Source organism: Pagrus pagrus (genome assembly GCF_965226575.1).
Source record: "Pagrus pagrus genome assembly, chromosome: 16".
In the NCBI taxonomy this organism is placed as follows: domain Eukaryota; kingdom Metazoa; phylum Chordata; class Actinopteri; order Spariformes; family Sparidae; genus Pagrus; species Pagrus pagrus.
Window position 1 is genome coordinate 22,672,865 of NC_140200.1, and position 20,768 is coordinate 22,693,632.

Here is a 20,768-nt window from a genome sequence, read left to right on the forward strand (position 1 = left end):
AGATGGATGCTGATGAGATGTTGAGGCCAGTGGGTATTCTTGATTTATCCTGTCTGATAATAATCTAAACTGTCTTTAAGGGACCATTTCCTTGTAACTAGCAGCTACAGATGAGTCACACTCGAGTAGAGATGAACTCATCTGAACAGCCAAACACTGATGATGAGGTGTTTCCATGGTGGAGATGTGATGTTTACAGCTTATAGATGATTAGTGCGTCTAAATCATGTGCCCAGCTATTAAGCCTTATTTTTGTGGCAGTGATTCAGGGGGAAAATATCCGAAGAGAAAATAGCAGTGTGCGACTCTGGCCAGACGAGTTAGCTAATTCTCAAGAACTCCTGAGTTCATGGTCGTAAAATAAAAAGTGAGCATTCAAAGAGGTGGAGGAGAACAGCGCTTTAAGACAGTTTCCTGACTGCCCGATTTTTGCCTGCTTTTCCAAGTTTCCACTTCAGGATGTTGGTTAGAGAAATAACACTGTCAGAGGTGCTGATGAGCCAGCGAGATGACAAGAACTGAACTTTAACTCAACCATCAACCGTCTGTGTCTGTGCCCATTAAAGCTTAATTTTAGCACTAATTTACAAGTAAAGGGGCACCCAAGCTGCCCAAGTTCCACTGTATTCAAGTGATCTCACCCTGTGCCCAACCCCCAAGTGCCCCACTACTCAGTCCAAGTCCTTCACTAAAGTGCCAGTCTTGTTAGCCAGTGTACTCACTTGATCAGCCTATTCAGTCAATGCACTTTTTAAATTCATGTTAGGTCACTTCAAGTGCCCCTCTAGTTGGCCCAAGACCCCATCTGATTAGCCCAAAAGCCCCAATAGTCAGTCCAAGTCCACAAGTTTCCCCAGTCGGCCCAAGTTCCCTTCTGATGAGCCTGTACTTTCCTAGTCTGTAAAAGTTTTCTGCAAATACCCCAATAGTTAAAGTGAGGCCCTCAACTAGGTCAGCCCAACTACCTCTCTGGTCAGTACCAACTACAGATTAATCAAAGTGCCGCTCTAATTAACCCCTTTAGTGCCCCTCTGGTCCATCCATGTACAAGGGCACTTAGGCCAGTGTGTCCCTGAAGTGCCAGTCCAGCCAGTCCAAGTGCTCCTCTAGTCCACCTGAGCGATCTTTTAGTCGATCATAATGCCGATCTTGTTGGTCTGAGTGCCCTTCTAGAATGTTTCATTCAGGTCAGTCCAACAGGCCACCACATTACCCAGGTGTCCTATCCAGTCCAAAGAGACCTGTGGTAGAGATACCTCTGCTTTGATTTAACCCCTGAGGTAACCGAACGAGACAAAAAAAAAACCCACACAGTTGTAAATTTTCAGTAGTTTTATTGAAAAATGCCTCTTCTGTTTTTCAGAAATAAATAAGAAAATAAGGCTGTGGAATTCACAATCTGCAGTTCAAACATGAAGCCGCAACACCATTTCCATAGTCTTGCATGCAGGTTTTGACTGCATTTGATACTGAGAAAAATGACAAAAATGACAACAACTATATTCTGGTTAAGACAAAATGAAATGTAACAAAAACATTACTAAATATACACCACAGACATGCAATTCCACGTTTGTTAAAATTAGCTGTGACGGAATAAAGGAAAACTGATAAATATTAAGTCTAGAGATACAAAATGAAAGCTGTGTTTAACTGCCATAATGAAACTGAACCTCCTTAGAAGACAACACTGGATGAGAAGGATTATATTGAACATAGTGGATGAACTGTGACAGATCTGACGTCACTGATGTGAACAAACATTTTCTTTCTTTTTCTTTACCTTTGTTACAATGAGTGCACTGTTCAACACTGCTAGTTAATACAAACTTTATGCAAATATGTTACAAGCAAAAGACACAAGTGGAAAAAGAAAGCTCACAGGTTTTTTCATTGATCCTTTTACATTTTTTTTGGTTCCGCTTTTTTTAAAAAAATCAGTCGCTACGTCTCTAAACTCCCTCCCTCCGTCCATCTGTCCACACCCTTCACCTGCCACAACAATGAATATTCACATACGTTTTAAGGCATTTAAAGGTCTTTTCCAATAAAGTTGAGGTGTCAAACCCCATTTTGATTGTGTATAATGTGCATAAATCCAACAACAAACACAGATTGATCAAGGAAAAAAGAAAAAGAGAACGTGGTTTATGATGTTGGCCTATTGGGTGCCTTTCTTGATAGTGATCTCTTTCGACGCTGGTTTTGCAACACATCATCCTCTGCGGGGACTGGGACTACTCGGGTGTTGGGTTCAGGTGGGAATTGGCCTGCTTGGAGATAGCGTTTGGGCCAATTGAGCACACAAATTCTCTGAGTTTCTCAGCATGCACAAAAAGAACAGGTTAGCTGGCTAAAGCACTGATACAGATGGTTAGTAAACAGCAGGGGCGTGTCCACAGTGGTTTGGGGATGTTTGAGAGTGTCTCATGTCATACAGCAGGAGGTACAGTACATTTTTTTCCTCAGTTTTTGCTAGCTAGTTCGTGAATGCTTGCCCTAAAGGGGAGAAGTGATACTTGTGGACAGACCAAAATTAGCTAACAAACAAAGCTAACATCATTATGACTATGTTAGCTTGGGTCAAATTATAGCTAGCCAAGAAGGCTGCCAAGCCAGAGACCACTGTTTGTGTCACTGTACGTGTGAAACCACTGGATATTTTTCACGGATGCTGGGGCATTTTCTAGCCATGTTTTTGGCAACATAAGGTATTTTTGAAGAGATGTCGGAACAATTTGCAGCTGTATTGGTGGAAAGAACCATGTAAGCCAACACATGATTGTTTCCTAACCCTGGCCAACTGGTTTTTATGCTTAAACATAACCAGACCGTAAGCACAGCGTTGTCTCAACATAAAATTGAAAACTGAACAAAAATAAAGTTTCAACATTATTCGAGTTTTGCAGATACGTACATCGCCGATATTTATTCTGGTAATTGGGTTGGTAGCGGCTGAAAAAATCCATATTGTGCATCCCTTATGTACAACCATACTCTGTGTCTTGTGTTTCATGGGGCATGTTGGACCCACCTTCTGGTTGGTAAAAGCTGCGACACCAACACATCTCAAACTATTGATCTCCCATTGCTCTTTTTTTTATTAACAATGAGTAATGTTGAAAATCATATTACAGATTATATCAGTTGTAGCAAATGAATCTTCATGTTGTTTCATTACCTGTCTGTGGTAATGAAACAACACAAGCTGGTATACTTAACTTAAACTTGCTGTAATTATTTACTTGCATACACTTGAGTCTAATGATAGATGAGGACAGAAGGGGAAAGATACTTATTCTTTTGGGCTCTAGACTTGTTGATACTGTTCTGTGGGCTCATGTAACATGCATGTATTTTCAGACTAATTTAATGCCATAGAAGAGCTCAATTTCTCATTCTCTATCAGTCTCCTGCCTTTTGTTTAGTGCACCCTACTTCATCTTTAAAAAACAAAGTATTCAACTACTGAAGCTAATGTCACACGATTTTGTAATTCAAATGTGATAGAATGCCATATTTTGTTTTAAATGAAACAATCTATTGTACGTCTCTTACTTTCTGTCACTAGTTTGTCTCGTCTTCCTCAGTATTAAATGTCGCTCTCTATGACAACTGAACAGTGCAGCTTTTTGTGAAACTATTGCTGCTTTTCCACTAAAGTTAGTGGGTCTACACGTGTTTTTGAAACGCGGGTCAACCTGCTAAAATTTGCCCGTTTTGGCTACAAAACGCCACTGATCAGCTTTCATAGGAATGAATAGCCCTCTGCCTCCAAGGCTGTGTCCAGATATAATAAAAACGTCCTTGCTGTATCCCAAATGCCTTCCTTATTTACACGCCACCACTGGATGTTGATAACTCATCATCACTTCGCAGGGCAGGAAATAAGTCAGAATTTAGCGTATTTACCCGAGTCTTGGTTTAAGATAAAAGCTGAGCCGAGTTGATAAAAACCCGTGTCTACTGCAGAGTCAATTGACCCGGGGGTAAATGCAGAGTTTACACATTCCCATTGCACAGAAAAGCCTGATCTAAGTGGGTTTAAGTGGGATTTTTGACCAGTGGAAAAGGGGTATAACAAGATGTGATGAAGCAGTTACTGGGGCAACAGTCTGAAGATAACTTGATAATGATAATGATAACTTGAAAGTTATACAGTACAGTCATACAGTACAAATCAGCAATAGAGTCCTTAATATGTCAGGATTCTGTTTGTAAAAGCAGAAGATTTTGAGTATTGATGCTAAAATAATATATCTTTAACCTGCAAAGAAGCACTTAAACTTTGATGATTGGCCATCCAATTGACTGTCAGATTTTGTGGGAGGAGGAGGTTGGGCTGTCACCCAAGACTCCTTTGAACACGCCCCTGGTAAACATTTCAGTGCTTTTCCCTTTTCATCATTGTTAGAAGTTCAGGTGTTAGTCCAATTTTAGTCAGTAAACATTTCTCCACGATTTACAAAACAGAACAACAAAACATTTCTACATAAAAATCAAGTTAGTCTACCACCAGCCTGGAGAAACTCGACGTTAATTACAATTTTAGTGACATACAGATACAGCATAGCAGGTTAAGCTGGATTCTGTTATCGTACATGAAGTTGTGAATCTACACCTCCGGGGTCACATGTGCAGGAGTGGTTCAGTGTTGCCCTGAGCAGTTTAAACAGCTACAAACACATGGGCAGGAAAATAAAAAGAGGCGTTTTTGTTGGCATTCAGCAAGCAGCAGGTTGTTGTTTGCAAGGCACAAGCTTTCAAAATACAGATGTTAAAAACTAAATTTAGTGGACTTGATTCAAACATCATTTACAAGGCACAAATTAGTTTATTTACACACGTCACTGTTAACAGAGTTGTTGCTGCTGGTGGTGCTGGTGCTGCTGTGGTAGTTGTTTCTCTGTTACAGATCCACCTTTGTTAGTATTTGTTTGGGTTGTTTGTTGTTGTTGTTTGGTGCATGCTCCTCCACTGAACACAACGCTTCTTTGTTTGGTCTTTGGCTTCAAGATGCAAACAGGCCACTAAAACAGGTGGGTGCCATCACCGCTGCTGCTGGTGGGGTTTGTTCTACTGGCTGTGAGTCGTTGTTAGTACTGGTTTCCCTCTTTGTTGTTGTGTTGTTTTTTCAGCAAAGTTTGTTAATGGTTTCCTTTGGCGGTTATCCTTTAAACAGCTCTAGAGCGTGTGAGCAAGTGTTTCAGTTACAGGACTTTTGTTTTCAGGAAGTCAGTGAAAGCAGCACAGGCGGCATAGAAAGTCTACTATGGTGAACCTAGAACAGGCCAAACAGGATGAAGGTGTCAGTTAGGTCAAAGCAGAAGACAGAATATAAAACTTTCTCTAATGATTAGTGGCTATCAGTTTTAATACCAGATTTCACACATGCATTAATCCCCTTGAAAAAACAATCCAACATTTTGAGAAGTCCGTATTTGCTGTCTGAAGGCCACAACACTCATTATCAGACTAACTGATGTTAAATCTGAATCTGGGAAACTTTAGGTCCTGCCTTGCTGCAAACAAAGTACACCCCGTCATGACAATGACAATCCCTCCCAGCCCCCAGCAGGATGATGCGGCCCGTCACACCACAAAACCCCTCAGTAATAGACCATATTCACATGGCGGCCATGGTGGCTCAAATGCTGGGATAATGTCTCACTGCTGTGTTGCAGGTTGCAGTCGTATATATGTTTGGAATCTGACAAATTGTTATCATTTAACCACTTCCTGATTGATCAGCAACGTACAGATAATGACTAGTAAAAATCTGGAGGGACATTGAGCCATTTTCAAGCTAAAAAAACATCATATTTGATAGCCTGTTAGCTAAAGCATTCATCCACTTTCATTCAACATTACCATTTGATTACGTCCAGTGCATTTCACTTCCAGGCTTAAAGAAATGTAAGTTTTTAAACTAATTTATGCCTCTCCTATCATATTGTGTATCTTAACAGTCAGCTAATGTTTGCTGATGTCTAACACAAGCTAATTGGTTACAAAATATGTTGTTTTACTTTGAAATATATCCCATTAGTTTTCACTATTTATTGTATGTTTAGTTAATGATCAATCAGTGAGATTGAGAAAGAAATCAGTGAGAAATTATAACAATTTGTCAAATTCCCTATGTTTACACAACCTGCAACAAGGAACACAGCAGTATCCCATCTCCCATCATTTGAGCTCCCCACCCTGAGCTTGATGTTGGAGGAATATGGCTGCTGTGTGATTTTGGTCTACGGCCTGAGGAATGTGACAAAAAGCTCAAGGTGATGTCCAAATGTCCCACATTGAGAGGGGGCACAAAACAATCACTCCTAGTTTGCTGATGTCTTGGTAGCTAACAAGCTAACGATACATTACATTTTGACACATTTCAATGTTGCTTTCCCCCTTTGATGGGACTTTAAAATTGAACTTGGTACTGACTCCCCTAATATCAGGTTAGGAGCACAGGTTTCTATAATCAAGTTTTGATGACCTTTACTTCCAGTCTTTGTGCTAAGCTAGGCTGAACACTTCCTTGACCGACTTTCTCTGAACTGGCCACATACATTTCATCTGTCTCAGAAGACAGAAAATAAGTGGATCTCTCAAAATGTTGGAGTGTTCCTTTACAGTTCTCTGTTTGAAGATTTTCATCCCACCAGCTGTTTATTAGCAACTTTTAACAGTTTTATACTTGTTTCATAACACCAGGCTACTGCAGCCCGTGCAGGTCTTGATACGTACCTACGTAACCTTGGCCGTTGTAAGGAATACCAACACACTGAGAAGAGTCACAGTATCCAGGAGGTCCGGGAGGCCCACGGACTCCGGCGTATCCTGGACGTCCGGGGGGACCACGAGGTCCAGCAGAGCCTGGAGGGCCTGAAGATCCTGTCCTGCTTTCTCCTGGTGGACCTGGAAGAAAATACAAAATAATTTAAGTAAGTAGATGGAAGAAATAAATGTGACTGGCTTATGAGTTAAAACTCTTCATTTGGAGGTAGTTTCATTATCAATATGATCAGAGTTTCTCAGTGTTGATTGGAGAGTTAAAAAAAACTACATGTTAACTAAAAAAAGGGGTAATGGCTTTGTATAGTATTATTTACAGTCAAAAGGGTCAAAATTAATACTTTAGTCATATATTTTAGCTTTTAATGTGAATCTTTAATGAAGCAACTTTGCTTTGAAATGTTGATTTATTTAAACATTGAGACTCAAAGTGATTCTCCTCTGTAATTGCGTGTTGTTGTGATCTTTCTAAAATTAGAAAACAGTTATTTCAAACTCTTTCTAACTTCTGATAACTTTAGAGATTCAAATTCAAGTTATATTTTAATTCTTTAAAAACTTCCTAAAGTAAAAACCCAGGAGATGTTTTCTGATCTCTGAACCAAACAGGTAATTATAGTTCATGGTGTCATGCTCCAATTCCAGTTGGAAACATAAAAAAATGGTTGTAACTGCTGCTGACAGTCTGGGGCACAACATTTGGAACGTAGAAATAAAAGAAACTAAAGTATCAGAGGGAAAAAAAAGGAAGCAACAGGATCTGCTGATCCTTTTTCCCCCTCTGCCTTCTGTCTAGACACGGACAAAGCCGGCTTGGAAAGTTTCCCTGACCGTCTGTCTCCTGCTCGTCGTCCTCAGCATGTGTTGTGAATGAAGCTCCTCCACCATGACTCACTGAAGATCACTTCCTCCTTTTCCACCATCATTCCCTCTATGTCACTCCCTCTCACACAGTTTCCACAATTTGACCTTGATTGTTTCAGAAAACCTTTTTTTTACCCCGTCTTCAGTGTGACAGACCAGATTGTCCCAGAGTTGTGAGGCTGAAGTCGGGCGGCTGGATTACAGCAGGACTGGATGTTTCTGTGATTAGGCTCCAGGAAGGATGACATCATGATTTTGTGGCTGTTGTTGTTTGAACTGATTTTGGCAGAATGATCAGCAGCTTCAGAGACTGGTTGGGAAGTGACTTCCTAAAAGTCTGTTATTCTGGGAATGTTGGTTTAAATTCTGGCAGTTTTCATTGTAAAAGTTTATATTCTTAATTCAAATTAGGGGTGACACAATTTCAATTTTAAATCGTAAAATGATCAAAACCAGTTTTGAATAATCGAATTCAACAGCAGGATTGGTGATTCTCCGACAGAGCTAGCTAACTGTTAACCTGCAGCTACACTTCCAGACACCAATCCTTTTTTCACGAATACAGTCAGCTTTGTAAACTCTGTTTCCTTTTTTCCTGAGTGAAATCAAACATTTGATGGAGAGCAGAGAGCAGGTAAGAAAATCAACTAAAAAAGTCAGACATACCAGCAGGTCCTCTTGGTCCTTTCTGTCCGACTCCTGGCACTCCTCGCTCACCTTTCTCTCCTGCAGGACCTGAAGGAAACGCAGGATCAGATGATTAAGGCTCACACTATTCCCGAGTTACAGACAATAATGAGGATCTGGCTCTGATGTAAAAAAACATGATGGTCAGAGTTAAACAGTTAAATAGTGTTGATACAAGCCAGATGAGTCACACTGTGGTCAAAGTTTATCAGTTTAATACATTCTTGCTTTTAACCAACCAAAGATAAGATGTTTCCTCACTGCATATGAGTCACGCACCAATTATTGTAATCAAAGGTCGACTTTTAAAACGAGTTTGAGCTGCTTCATATTAAACCACTTGGTGTTTTTTCACAGATGAAAACAACTTGAAGTGAACACGTTTTCTGTCTTGTCTGATAAAAGATCGGTGCATCAGAACAGACACACGTTCTCCATTTTTCTGGCTAAAATTTGATGGTACGCACGAAGATAAAGTTCTGACTTTCTGCTCTAAAAAGATGAGCTGAACTGTAGAACTGTTGCCTTTTAGTTTTTAGTCAGAATATTTTGGGTAAATTAAACTAAACCTGAGGAAGTAGTGATATTTATTATTACGGTTTTAAGTCCTTTGCTGTCAGCTGACTCTTGGGATGCTTTTCATTATGCTAACATGTCTTCTTGCATTTCTTCCCATCAAGAATGTGAGGAAGGATACACCTGTGTTTCCTCACTCTAAGATCCTTCAGATTGGAAGATCCTCCATGGAGGCAGTGGAGGAACCATGTTCGGGTCATGTGAGGAGAGAGGGCACGAGGAAGCGTAGGTTTACATAATGAAAAAAAAAAATGTTTTGGAAAACGAGGTTGCGGGAAAAAAAAATGTAATATTCCAAAAGATGTAAATAGGTAGCATGTTCATTTGTTTATTCGGCTGGTGCGAACCTAATACACAAGTGAAATTACACATGACCAGTTGGACTGAGGTTATGTGTCCATTTCAAGAACATCTTGGTTTCCTTGACTGCATGTTCAGGATCATTATCCTCCTTAATTGTACTAATTTTTGGGGACTCAATCTGTATTGAAAGGCGACAAGTCGAACAGCCAACATGGATATAAACATCAACAAATTAAAGTTGAAGCTCCCAGTCATCATTTCATTTCTCATCCAAAGTGCTGGAGCCAAAACAATAAAAACATATCGTTGTCCTGACACTGTCTGACTGCATGTTTACCACCATTACAAAGAATCACTTCTTCTGCTTGTCGTCCTGTAAACACAGTGACGGTTTTCTAGTGGATGAAGTGAAGTAAAGTATCAGTGGAGGGAAACAAGCTTCAGCTTCTCTACGACGACTCTATACTGTTGCATAAGAGCTCTTCTGCCTCCTGTAGTGTGATGGACTTCATGTGTCTCAGCTCTGTAACATGCAGCTTCATCATCTCTGTCTTGTGCAATGACTCCTGAAATATTTTATTTGTTTTCATGATTACGTTTTAAAGAGACAAAGACATTCAGAGTTCAGAGTGGAACTCCCACAGTGACTGGAAGACAGTGTGAAAATCAGATGACTTAACGAGGTTTACTGATGAAGCCAAACCTCGTTAGCATCCTGCGATGGTTTTCTGCTTTTCAAATAAACTTGCTGCAGTTTAAATAATCACTGTGCTGCTGTTTTAGCTCCCATTTTACAAATATTTCCCTCCAGGTTTATTTTGTTAACTTCTCCTGATGATGACTGTGTTGAATTCCATTTCTGATCGTACCTCTCTCTCCCTGCTGACCAGGTAAACCAGGATTTCCGGGGAAACCATTCCTGCCTGCGGCGCCCGGCTCTCCGCGGGGTCCCTGCCTGCCGGGAGTTCCGGGGGGCCCTGCAGGGCCGGGGTTGTTGCTGCGGTACATGCCGTTGGGGATCTGGTTCAGTAACGTGTTGACACGAGTCATTTGTGCTGCAGCAACAGAGGAGGAAAAGGAAGAGAAGAGTAAGTGCTGCCTCGCTGTGTCATGAAGGAGCCTGTTTGAGTCTGGCTGCTTCACGCTGCCAGAAAGATTTCCTCTGGAGTTAAAGGGGAAAATGCATGACTTACCATTTACTAGCTGCTCGCAAACTTGTCTGGCAATCGATCGCATCATGTTCTGAGGAGCAAAGTCACCCTGGAAACAAAGAGGGAAGCTTTAAAATGAAGATATGTAAAGGATTTTGAATACTGTTGTCTGAGGTTTATTAGAAATAGTTCCCTTTCAAATATTGTTGTAAGTGGCTCAAGATTAAAGCTACTGGCTCAGTTGACTCTGGCCTCTTTTCCACCAAATTCTCTCTGGTTCTTGTACCAGTTCCATTCAGGGTTATTTGAACCTTGGTGCTGTCTCGCGAACAAGCCCACATTTTCAGCAGTTTTGAGTCTTGCTTCAAGATATCAAAACTTGTTTGTAGAAAACTACAATAGGAACAGTTTTCTCTCCACATTGGAAACAAATTCCTGTCTTATTTCATCAAATTTAGGCTGGAAAGATATTTTTTAAACTAATAACAAGGAATGTTTTTTGTTTCATACAAAGCTTTTGAGCTCTTAAGATGTTAAAAAACATTCAGATGTACTCACTCTCTCTCCCTTGTCTCCCTTTGGACCGACAGCACCCTAAAAACAGAAAAACAAACATTTAGTTGTCAGAAAACCATTTAAATTCAGACTCTGCTAGCTGCTTGTACACAGCTGCCATGACACTGAGGACACTTACAGGAGTGCCAGAGTCTCCAGTGTTTCCTGGTTTTCCTGCAGCACCTGGGATTCCAGGAGATCCTGGAGGTCCCTGCAAGGAAACAGAGAAAGCGAACAAATGTCAGAACATAGTACCACCAGATTAGAAGACTATAATTGTTATTACATTAACCTATAACAACAACTTCAACAAATATTCTTCCAATTTTCCAAATAAAAGGTGAAGTAACATCACTCAGAGCACAAAACCTTTTGTAGATCTGATAAAAACCTGACATACTCTTAATGACCAGAAAATTTGCATTCACCATCAGCTTGTTAAATCTGGATGGAGAAAACAACTGAGTCATGTTTTCTGACGCCAGTTTGTCCTTGAGCAAGGCACTTAAATGCTTAATTGCTACAGCTGGTTTTGTGCCGAGCTAAGTGGCCAACAGGCAGCAGCTCCCAGGTGTACGTGTGTCAAAGATCCCAACAAACCATTAAAACTCTTACCATGGGCCCTGCGGGGCCTCTGGGTCCAGCCGGGCCATCCTTTCCTGGAGGGCCCTGAAAATAAAAGATCAGGACTGAGGAACTGAACCGATACTGTTCATGTTGAAAGAATTCAGAGAGCATGGTTGCCATTAAAAGCAGGCTGTGTACTCACCCTCACTCCAGCTGCTCCGATCGGGCCTGCAGATCCAGGAGGACCAGATGAACCCTGAAACACACAGGAAACGGCTCAGAGCCCATTTACCTTCTTTTATCTGCTTTAACTAAAAGATCACCTTTGCTCTGACCGATCATCCAAACAGGTTTGATTCTACGTGTCTGACAGTAAATCTCCTTTTCGCGCTCATTTGCTCTGAAACTCTGCTCAGTGTTTTTACTGCCAGTCCTCTCTGGTCTTTGATGCCTTGGCATAAGGTTTACAGGGAACGTAATATATTCCAGATCTGTTTTATTGGCCATTATAAACTTGTGCCCGCGTGGTCTGCAAGTCATTAAATGCATGTTGCTATAGCATCTGCTCCAACATGGTCACCTGCAGCCTGCCTGCTCCATCAGCACCATCCACGGGAGGACAAGAGCTGATGAATCAGTCACACTCAAGACTCCACTGTGTGTCTGCATGGAGGGAGGAGACTGAAGAAATTGACAGCTCACAGGTTTGATACCTGTTAACAAGTTCTGCTCTAACTGATGACTGCTAAACCTTTTGTACTGTTTCACCGAGAAAAGAGTTTTGAACGTGATGAAGCCCAGCCGTCTGCCACTCACAAAAAACATACGTAATGAAGTGGTTCCATAGATATTTTAATCAAACATGGCTGCCCATCCATCCCAATAAAAACAGTCTAAAAGTCAGTTTGCCTTCCTTTATACTTCTCACATAACCAACAGGCCTGAAGCTCTGCGTCCACCAAAAAAATACAGACTCACTGAACAGGGGGGAAATGAGGTCTAAATTCGGAAAAGCCATCATTAATTTCAGTTGCAATGTGTTACTTTTTGTCCCATTACTATAAAATACTTTCTTCATACGTTCTGTAATGTTTAAATCCAGCCTCAGAACCCCAAAACCAACAGAGGACATCTCATATTCATATATTTAAAACCTTGATCTGTACACTGAAAGTATGAATGGAAATACTCAAGTGAAGTAGAAGCACTGAAGTACAGTTCTCTTTGCACCAGGTTGTGCAGCTGAAACTAAACTGAACTTTGACCATCCAGCTCTACAATGCAGCAGGTCCAGTGGGATTCTGGCTTGCAGAAGTTGCTGCTGTATGATGACCACAGGTACGAAGAATTTTGGCAAAGTGAATTATTCTCTCAGTTAAGTAGCTTGGCTCTCTGAGTGAGAGTTGAATATGGCAGAAAATATCAGAAAACACACCAGTCAGTAATTTATCTTGTTATCTTAGTCAGCTGCTTTGTAGGAATATGTGCTGCCTCATAGAATTGGGCATGTCTACCAAATTGGCATATGAGGATGTCCAGAGTTTTCTCTCCTGTGCTTCCCAGTCTCGATCTGGAAGCTGCAGCAGGAACAGTTAACCAATTGTAAAAGCCTGAATTTCAGACTAGCCTGCACACTGACCGGGCTTTTACTGTAGATCTGCTTCTAACAAATCTGTGCAACTAAAAGTCCAACCTGCTGGATGTAAAAGCAAGATAAGTGGTCTCTCCTACATCCATTCAGGGATAAAAAGGTTCAGAGTGCATTTTTTAAAAATCCACTAAAGCGAAACTCTAAAGGTTGAAGCTTAAAGAAGTAAACAAACATCACTCCACTGCACCTATAAACGGAGTTTATGGAGCCTGATGGAGAGATCACTGAGCCTGAAGAGACTCCTCTCAGTCCTTCCAGCATTTACAGATCATTTAGCTTCTGACCAAATCGCCACTGCCTGCAATCTGTCTCGTTTTTTTCACTTTTCGGTAACATTTTTAACATTTGGCTCTCTCCTCTGAACGATGCTGCAGGAATCATGAGAGAAAAGCTTTAAAATCGAACTTTCATCCCTGACCACCACATAAAACTTAACAAGACTTCATTCCAGGAAGAAATCAGAACACACCTGATATTTTCAAATACATCAACAGTTTGATCCTGTTCTGTCTTCAGAGGACTTAAAGCTTCAACAGTGACTGAGATGTTCTTTACTTTCAGGCCAACTGTTGCTTTATGAGCTTAGGTGTCACTTTTTCTTCCAGACCCTGGATATCCTCAGTTGGACTGCAGCTCCTCGTATATTTTCAGACAAAACAACTTACGTTAAGAGGAGGATGTAGCGGCTGACTGCAGGCCAACACTTAAAACCAGCGCTGTTAATCAAGGTGACTTGTTCTTGGCTCGTTCTGAGTAGAAATTTAATTTAAAAGTAATATTCATAAGCTCCCTCTCCTCTTTCTGAATCCTCCCCAGCTGGAGAACCGTCTGCATCCGGCCACACGCCAGATCAGTAGTCAAACTGTGAATTATCCCTGTTTCCTGTTTAAAATCCTGAAACCTTTTTTAGCAGAGCTGCACTTACTTTCTGTCCAGGTAAGCCAGAGTCACCGGCGTCTCCCTTTGGTCCAGGACGGCCCTGAAGACAGAAAACAACAACATGAATCAACAGAACATTTCTGTAACACTCACATCAGCAGCATGTCCTGCCAGTGATGCTACCTCATCCAACAGACACAGTCAACTGAAGCTGTGAGACTTTACAAATGTAGTGATGGATGAAGAAGTGCTCAGCTTGTTCATTTGAGAAATGGAAGCACAAACAAAAATGTTATTCATTTTATGTGTTCCTTTCCATCATGCTTTGTGTTATTTTACTGTTTTTTTGTGTTATTTTAAAGTATTTAGTGGGTATTTTTGTATTTGACATGTTCTTTGGATCCTACAGTATATAATTTTGGTGCAGGTTTGTCTTTATTTCGTTCTTTCTTTCTAACATTGTTTCAAAAGATGATATGAAAATCATCATGATCTTCATATAACAAGGGTACCAATCATATACTCCAGTAATGCGTGACCCATGACTTAATACATGAATTGATGCAGGATGGATTCCTGCTGCTCACCATTAACAAATGATGACTTTACTATAACTTTCTGAGATTAGTCCATTAATTAAACAATGTAAACTCACAGATATGCATCAGGTTTGCAGCTAACCACTTAAATTACTGTTAAATAAAAGTTCATTAAGGGAACCGTATTTAAATATTCCTTTTTAATATGCTAATGTTTGATTTTAACTTAAAATCAAACAACCTAACCTCAAGTTAACTCAAACATAAACTTAAACGGTTAAAAAAATGGCTTCTAATTTCTAGTTTAATAATTTGAAAGAGGCTGAGCAGATACATGGGTCTGAAATAAAGTTCTGTGCCACTGAAATGAAGTAGTGAAGTAACAGTGAATTAACATGTTTACATCAGTATATCATTTGCACCCTCGCTAAGTAAAGTGACCAGTTGACCATTATTGTTATTGTGTTTAAGGAAAAGCTCATGTTGATGCAGGTGTAAATGCCTGCAGAAGACATAGCCATCAGGATGTGGATTGAATTTGGCCACATGTAGAAGTGTTCTAGCACTAAGCCAGGTGTAAGGCTCAGATCAGATCTAGATATGTGGATTAGTTAGGCAATGATGAAGGACATGTGGCAGGTCAAAGGAAGTAATTCCATGGATGGGTTTAAAATTAATTTCATGATCACGGTTTGTGAGGGAAGACTTGCTTACTTGCTAAAACATGAAGCTTTAACACTGAGTGACCTTTATGTGGGCTGAGTGACATTTTGTTGGAGTCAAACTGTACAGCTTGCATTTACACCTGTCTGAGTAAGATCAGCATTTCCCTCACAATGACTTCTTAAGCTTATTTACATCTTACTTTTTACCTTATCCACGTAAGGATCCCATGTTACTGCCAGGTAATGTACAGTTCAGCTTCAGACTACACTGCTTTTTGATTGGCATTAAGAGACAGAGTTCAATGATCTTTATCCTTATTTTCCTTTTCAATCAGACAGTAAATGTCTTTAAAACGTAAATCATCTTACTTCTACTGGACCTGAGACGCACCCTGTTTGTGTAAAAGTCTCTACCTAACTCATCTGCCTATTAAGATCCAATGGCAATGCAGGCAGAGTGGACAGAACAAGCGCTGGCTCTGTTACCACTTGTCATTATCCAGATACAGATCAGATGTTTATACCAGGTTATAATGCAGTCTTTAATGTATGTTGTCATGCTAGCCCTTAATTTGATGACAGTTAAGTGATGACTGTGCTTTATGTAATATTTGATGTTGTAATGTTTTTGTCTGGTTTTAAATTTCTTGTTTTTATTATTTATTATTTTTATTGTTATTTTATATTTTAATTGTTTTCCCCAAAATCATCTGCATTCTCTCCCCTCAGCCCCTGAATTTGAAGCTTGAGTTACAATAGCTGTTAAATAAATGTAGCGGAGTAAAGAGCAGAAAGTCTTAGACGATGGAAACACTCAAGGACACTTCTTGGGTCTGTCCTGACCCTCCTGGAGACATTTGAAACATTTGAGTCTGATCTGGGTACAGCTCATCTCAGGGATGGAAATCCAAAGTGATTTATAAACATTCAGTGGTATTGATGGCTCACATCTCTTAAGTATCACTTCTTCCCCTCAGACCTGAAGGAATGTGAATCTCTGCCACAGATACTCCCCAGCTTGTAAATTCCCTTCACAATAAATCGTCAGAATAATCCCTCTCTGATGTGCTGAGGCTTCCTGGGATTTATGTTGAGTTGCCGTGTATCTACAAGCAGGGAGTGTGTGTTTGTCAGGTGTGTTTATAGACTTACAGCCTCTCCAGGAATCGACAGCCCGCTGGGTCCTTGAGGGCCGGGCAGACCCATGGGCCCTGGTGGTCCATTATCTCCACGTGGGCCGATCGGTCCCTGAAGGTCAGATAAGAAACGTTTAAACACAAGAGGAATTTGTTGTTGATATCTGCTGATATTTCTATAAATCTGTTGCAATCTGTGGAAAAGACCAACAGGAGATGAGGAACCTCCCCTTCATATCAGGGAGAAAAAGCAAAAACATGCATCAATAAGTGGAATCAGATGTGCTCAGGCTCTTCAAAGCTTTTGTACTTTCAACAATCTTTTGTTTTCATGCAGGGCTGATAGCTGAAGAGTCTGATCTGGCTCAGAGAAGAACTGTCATGGAGGGATTTTCTTTATTTCTCATTAAAAAGGTGACGTTTTGAAGATGAGACAGACAACAGAGGGTTAGTTTTTAAAGATACTTACAGCAGGACCAGCTTCTCCTCTCTCACCTCGAGGACCTTTGCTGCCGGGGGCACCCTGAGGATAAATATTAATAAAATATATATAAATATATGTAACTTCAATCTGAGTTTAGCTCATAAGGTCGTGATTTGATTAGATCTAAACATTTGCTTTCAATACTGACAGTTATGCTATTGTTGGACTATCACATCTGGATTTGTAAAGATCAACAGGTCGTCCTGACGACTGTCATCCACATCTACAGATTCTTCTTTAAAAAGATAGGGGGATAAAAAAACAACAGCTTGGCTTTATCCTAGTGGCTTTTAGTGGTTAGACAAGTTCAAATAATAGTCACCAAAAATAAAGATTCCACAGTTCAGCAAAAAGGAAAAAAAAACAGCCTTCAGTGATACAACAAAAAAAAATAAATTCATTTTGTGACAAAATTCCGAGTAAAGCCTCTTCACAAACAAATCAATAAAGGATCCCTGAAAAAGAAAATAAACCAACATCTCCAACACTGTCAGAGTTTCCTCAGAAAACAGCTGTGTCGTCTTTCAAGTGTTTATTTTTTCTTCTGATCCGTGAAAGAAGGCTGGTTGGACAGAAAAATAATACTGGGAGAATTGTCCATCCTGCTTTTGATTTAAATGATCAAAATTGTAAGTACATTGTGATCTATTTCCCATTTAGAACCAATATCGTGACACCTCTAGTTTTCATATTACTTACTTACTTACTTTTCAAGAGTTAAACTAACAACTTGTGAAATAATAAACTGTTTGGCAGAAAATTGTGTGCATGTATCACACAGATTTTAGGACAGAACAGACCAATGGTACGGAAATACCAATCTTAAAGCCCCTAAATATTTTATTTCAAATCTTGAGTATTTCTCTAACTTTTTTTATTTTGTCATAAATATGTATCTAAATTACAAAAACATCTTCGTTATCTTTTTGTTTGTTTTAAGAATGTTTATTAATATATCTATGGCTATAAAGGATAAGTCTGGTTGTATTGTATATTTTTATTTCTTATGTCAAAAAAACCCGTGAAAAGACACAAAACAAACAATGAATGTTCTGCTGCCAGAGACACTCACTAGAGCACCGAATGTAGACTAATCCGCCACTGAAAATAGTCCCTAATGTACTATTTCCTCCTCTTTGTTTGATTAAAAACTACAGCAAGCAGCTGTTTAGGAAATTACTCAAATCTGTTGACAATAAGAAAAATATACAATACCAAAGTATCAGCAGCTTTCTTTATCTGCAGTTCAGTCAGAGGAGAGGCTGCAGCTTCTATCTACCATCTGTCTGACAGGTCGGCCTTCGTCATGCTGCACCACAGTTTACCTTCTCCACCCTCTTAAAAGATTTTATGAGGCATTGCAAAGATGTTTCCCATGGTTAATGTGCTTCAGGGTGCAATAATCTCCCTTGTACAACATACAGTATATAAATAACCATAAATAACCGACAGGCCAGAGCTTTAACTTACTGGGGAAATAGCTCAGTGGAGAAATGTTCCAATAGAAATAAAAGCATTTGAGTAAAAGTAAAAGAAAACGAGTATTAAGAGTAAAAAAGGAAGAGCTCCCTATGAAAAATGTTTCCTGGCTCAATGCTTAATCCATGAAATTACAGATTACTGAATACTGAAAGCATGAAAACCACAGCAGAAATGGTGGATTGAAGGATCAACATGCTCCTCCACAGGTTCAGTAAAAGTTTCATAATATGAAACAATGCTGATTTGTGTGTGACAGTTGATGTTCTATCCAACATATGATTAAAAAAATGACTAACAAGCAACCAACCTTGTCTCCTAGAAATTACCTTCATATGTCACTAATTCACAACGATGCCAACAACTATAAAACTAAGGAACTATAATGCTGGTAGCATTATGTTTTTATCAATAAAATGAGGAAAGGTTCTGAATAAATCTTAGACTGCAAAAATATTTAATTTGTTTGACATTATTGGCTTGAGGCAACAAAAGGAGGATAAATGTTTTTATGGTTGTGTTTAGGGAACTCAAAGCACCTGCTTTTAAGGTTCAGGAAGTCATTAAATAATTTAAAAGTTTAGTTTAAACAGTCTCAATATTTCACCAATATCACCATCGTTCTCAAAGGGAAACTAGACTGATTTGTTTGTTTCCAGGTGTTTGGGGAGTACGAGTCTTAGGGCTCTATCTTACTGTCTTCTTGCACAAAGTGTCATTGGTAGTTTCCGACCAACGCAGTAGTCATTTTCACGCCCAGCGTTGTGTAAATAACAAATGTACTTGTGCTTTGTACTTTTATGACCCGCCCCACCTTATCCACGGACTGAGATCTGTGCGCACACACACAGGGACGCAGCAGTGCTCCTCCTCCTCCTCAGTAAAATATTATGGTATTTTTTCATATGCAGTCGAACAGAGTTGTTGATGGGACAGATGATTATGAAGTGGCGGGGCAGAGGGTCCAGCAGCCGAGGATCACATCCTTTCCCTCAGCAGAGATGAGTGCTACCATTTAATATGTGCAGGCCCCAGCACACCTGGCTCTTCAAGGGAACGGGAGACGACACTCGGATTGGTTTGATTTATGTTCCGCTCAAAACACACCCATGACTAATTCAGAGTTAAAAACCCAGATTATTTGCCATTTAACTAGTAAAATGGACTTGGTCAAGCCCTAAACGCACTAGCGTGCTGCGCTTTAGATCGAGCGCCAAAGACCGTCTAAATAGGGCCCTCAGTGTCTCCAGAGGGAGCTGTGTGAAGTCTGATAAATGTAAAATAAAACAAATCTGTTGGTGTGGAGTCAGACAGAAGTGAGCTGACCAGACCTCTGTACCCGCAGGCTACATTAGCCACTACTTGCACAACATCCTCAAGTCTTCTGACTGAACAGCCAGTAGTTGAGTTGCATGGTGGGTAATGTATGGACCAGCTTTTGATCGTTCCTTCTTGTCAAAATGTGTGGCATAAAAAAGAAGATATCTGATTCCACTGCATCGAGTCCAGTAATGTTAAAGGAGTGCAACACTAATGCAGTGCTAACAATACTTTTTTTAGTTGCCTCAACCTAAGAATGAATGGACAGAGGAGATGGACCCCGGAGAGTACAACGACATGGTTCCTCCTGGATTTGAAAATAGTTCAGTTTCCTCCAAAAAGGGTTTGGCAAAAATCATTTAGTTCATAAACATCATTTCTAGGAGATGGGGCTGAGCTGTCAAATAATGGTGAAAAAGAGTACAAGACTTTCCTCTGAAATGTAGAGGAGGAACACTTTAAATTCTCCAAAATGGAAAGAATCAAGTAAACAAGTAGAAACTCTAAACTGCTCTGTAAAAAGGAGCTTTTTAACAGGTTGTTAAGGTGGATTCAGGTGATTCTTACCACTGGTCCCTGAGTCCCTGGCAGCCCATTGGGCTCTGAGGTACAGGTGCAGGAGTTGGGAAGAGACGGACACTTCAGCTCATCTCTCTGGTAGAGAAGGAAACAGAAAGTCAGAAACAAACAGAATATAAACAGTCACTGAGTTGACCTTCAAACAGAGTGTATGAACGAACTGATTCATACGAGCCAAAGAAAACAGACTCCGGGATTCAACTGATGTAACTTTAGATTGAGGGCTGGAGCGAAGCTAACATCTAACAGTGTTCATGTCACTTCATTAGCAGCAGATGGTTCATACAGTCATGGTTCAAACATTAACAGTCACTGACAAACTGTGAGAGAGCGTCTGAAAAAGGTGTCGCGAACATGAGAGCAGTTCAGCAGGTCTGAAGTGTTACCAGAAACATTTTTAAGCAGTGTAACATCATGTTGGAAGTGCAGCCTGTCTTTGTTTGGGAAAATATTTCACAATGTTGATTTAAACTCATGAGGTCAACCACTTAAACAACATTTCTGTAGGTTAAACTCTCTCGCACAAGATAAAGAGCAG

General features: G+C 40.1%; 1 protein-coding gene and 3 long non-coding RNA genes across 11 annotated transcripts in view; 3 read left to right on the forward strand and 1 right to left on the reverse strand.

Annotated features, from left to right (window-relative positions):
* Positions 1-6,794, forward strand: part of LOC311271898 — a 29,267-nt gene extending 22,473 nt beyond the window's left edge. The window contains exon 3 of the long non-coding RNA XR_014624496.1: positions 6,715-6,794. This is a non-coding gene — a long non-coding RNA (uncharacterized lncRNA). The remainder of the gene's footprint in view (positions 1-6,714) is intronic.
* col12a1b (collagen, type XII, alpha 1b) overlaps positions 1,315-20,768 on the reverse strand; it is a 151,583-nt gene continuing 132,129 nt past the window's right edge. For 5 of the 6 annotated variants that reach the window (XM_084377842.1, XM_084377841.1, XM_084377840.1 and 2 more), the window contains 13 exons: positions 20,219-20,305; positions 16,838-16,891; positions 16,385-16,480; positions 14,075-14,128; positions 11,701-11,754; positions 11,547-11,600; positions 11,071-11,142; positions 10,935-10,970; positions 10,419-10,485; positions 10,095-10,280; positions 8,326-8,394; positions 6,748-6,918; positions 1,315-2,273 (listed from right to left, as the gene is read on the reverse strand). In XM_084377842.1, the coding sequence (XP_084233968.1) occupies positions 2,149-2,273; positions 6,748-6,918; positions 8,326-8,394; positions 10,095-10,280; positions 10,419-10,485; positions 10,935-10,970; positions 11,071-11,142; positions 11,547-11,600; positions 11,701-11,754; positions 14,075-14,128; positions 16,385-16,480; positions 16,838-16,891; positions 20,219-20,305 (1,125 nt within the window). In that variant the 3' untranslated portion in view covers positions 1,315-2,148. Of the gene's footprint in view, positions 5,282-6,747; positions 6,919-8,325; positions 8,395-10,094; positions 10,281-10,418; positions 10,486-10,934; positions 10,971-11,070; positions 11,143-11,546; positions 11,601-11,700; positions 11,755-14,074; positions 14,129-16,384; positions 16,481-16,837; positions 16,892-20,218; positions 20,306-20,768 lie in introns of all 6 variants that reach the window. The other variant, XM_084377843.1, reaches the window with a different exon arrangement.
* On the forward strand, positions 6,854-10,204 carry LOC311271897. 3 transcript variants are annotated; one of them, XR_014624494.1, is made up of 5 exons: positions 6,854-6,944; positions 7,592-8,293; positions 8,704-8,805; positions 9,027-9,147; positions 10,116-10,204. It is a non-coding gene; the product is annotated as an uncharacterized lncRNA (long non-coding RNA). The 3 variants fall into 3 exon arrangements; XR_014624493.1 differs by having other exon boundaries at positions 8,704-9,147; XR_014624495.1 differs by having other exon boundaries at positions 8,704-9,122; positions 10,116-10,196.
* LOC311271899 lies at positions 11,761-15,771 on the forward strand. The gene is made up of 3 exons (XR_014624497.1): positions 11,761-12,836; positions 13,755-13,877; positions 14,086-15,771. It is a non-coding gene; the product is annotated as an uncharacterized lncRNA (long non-coding RNA).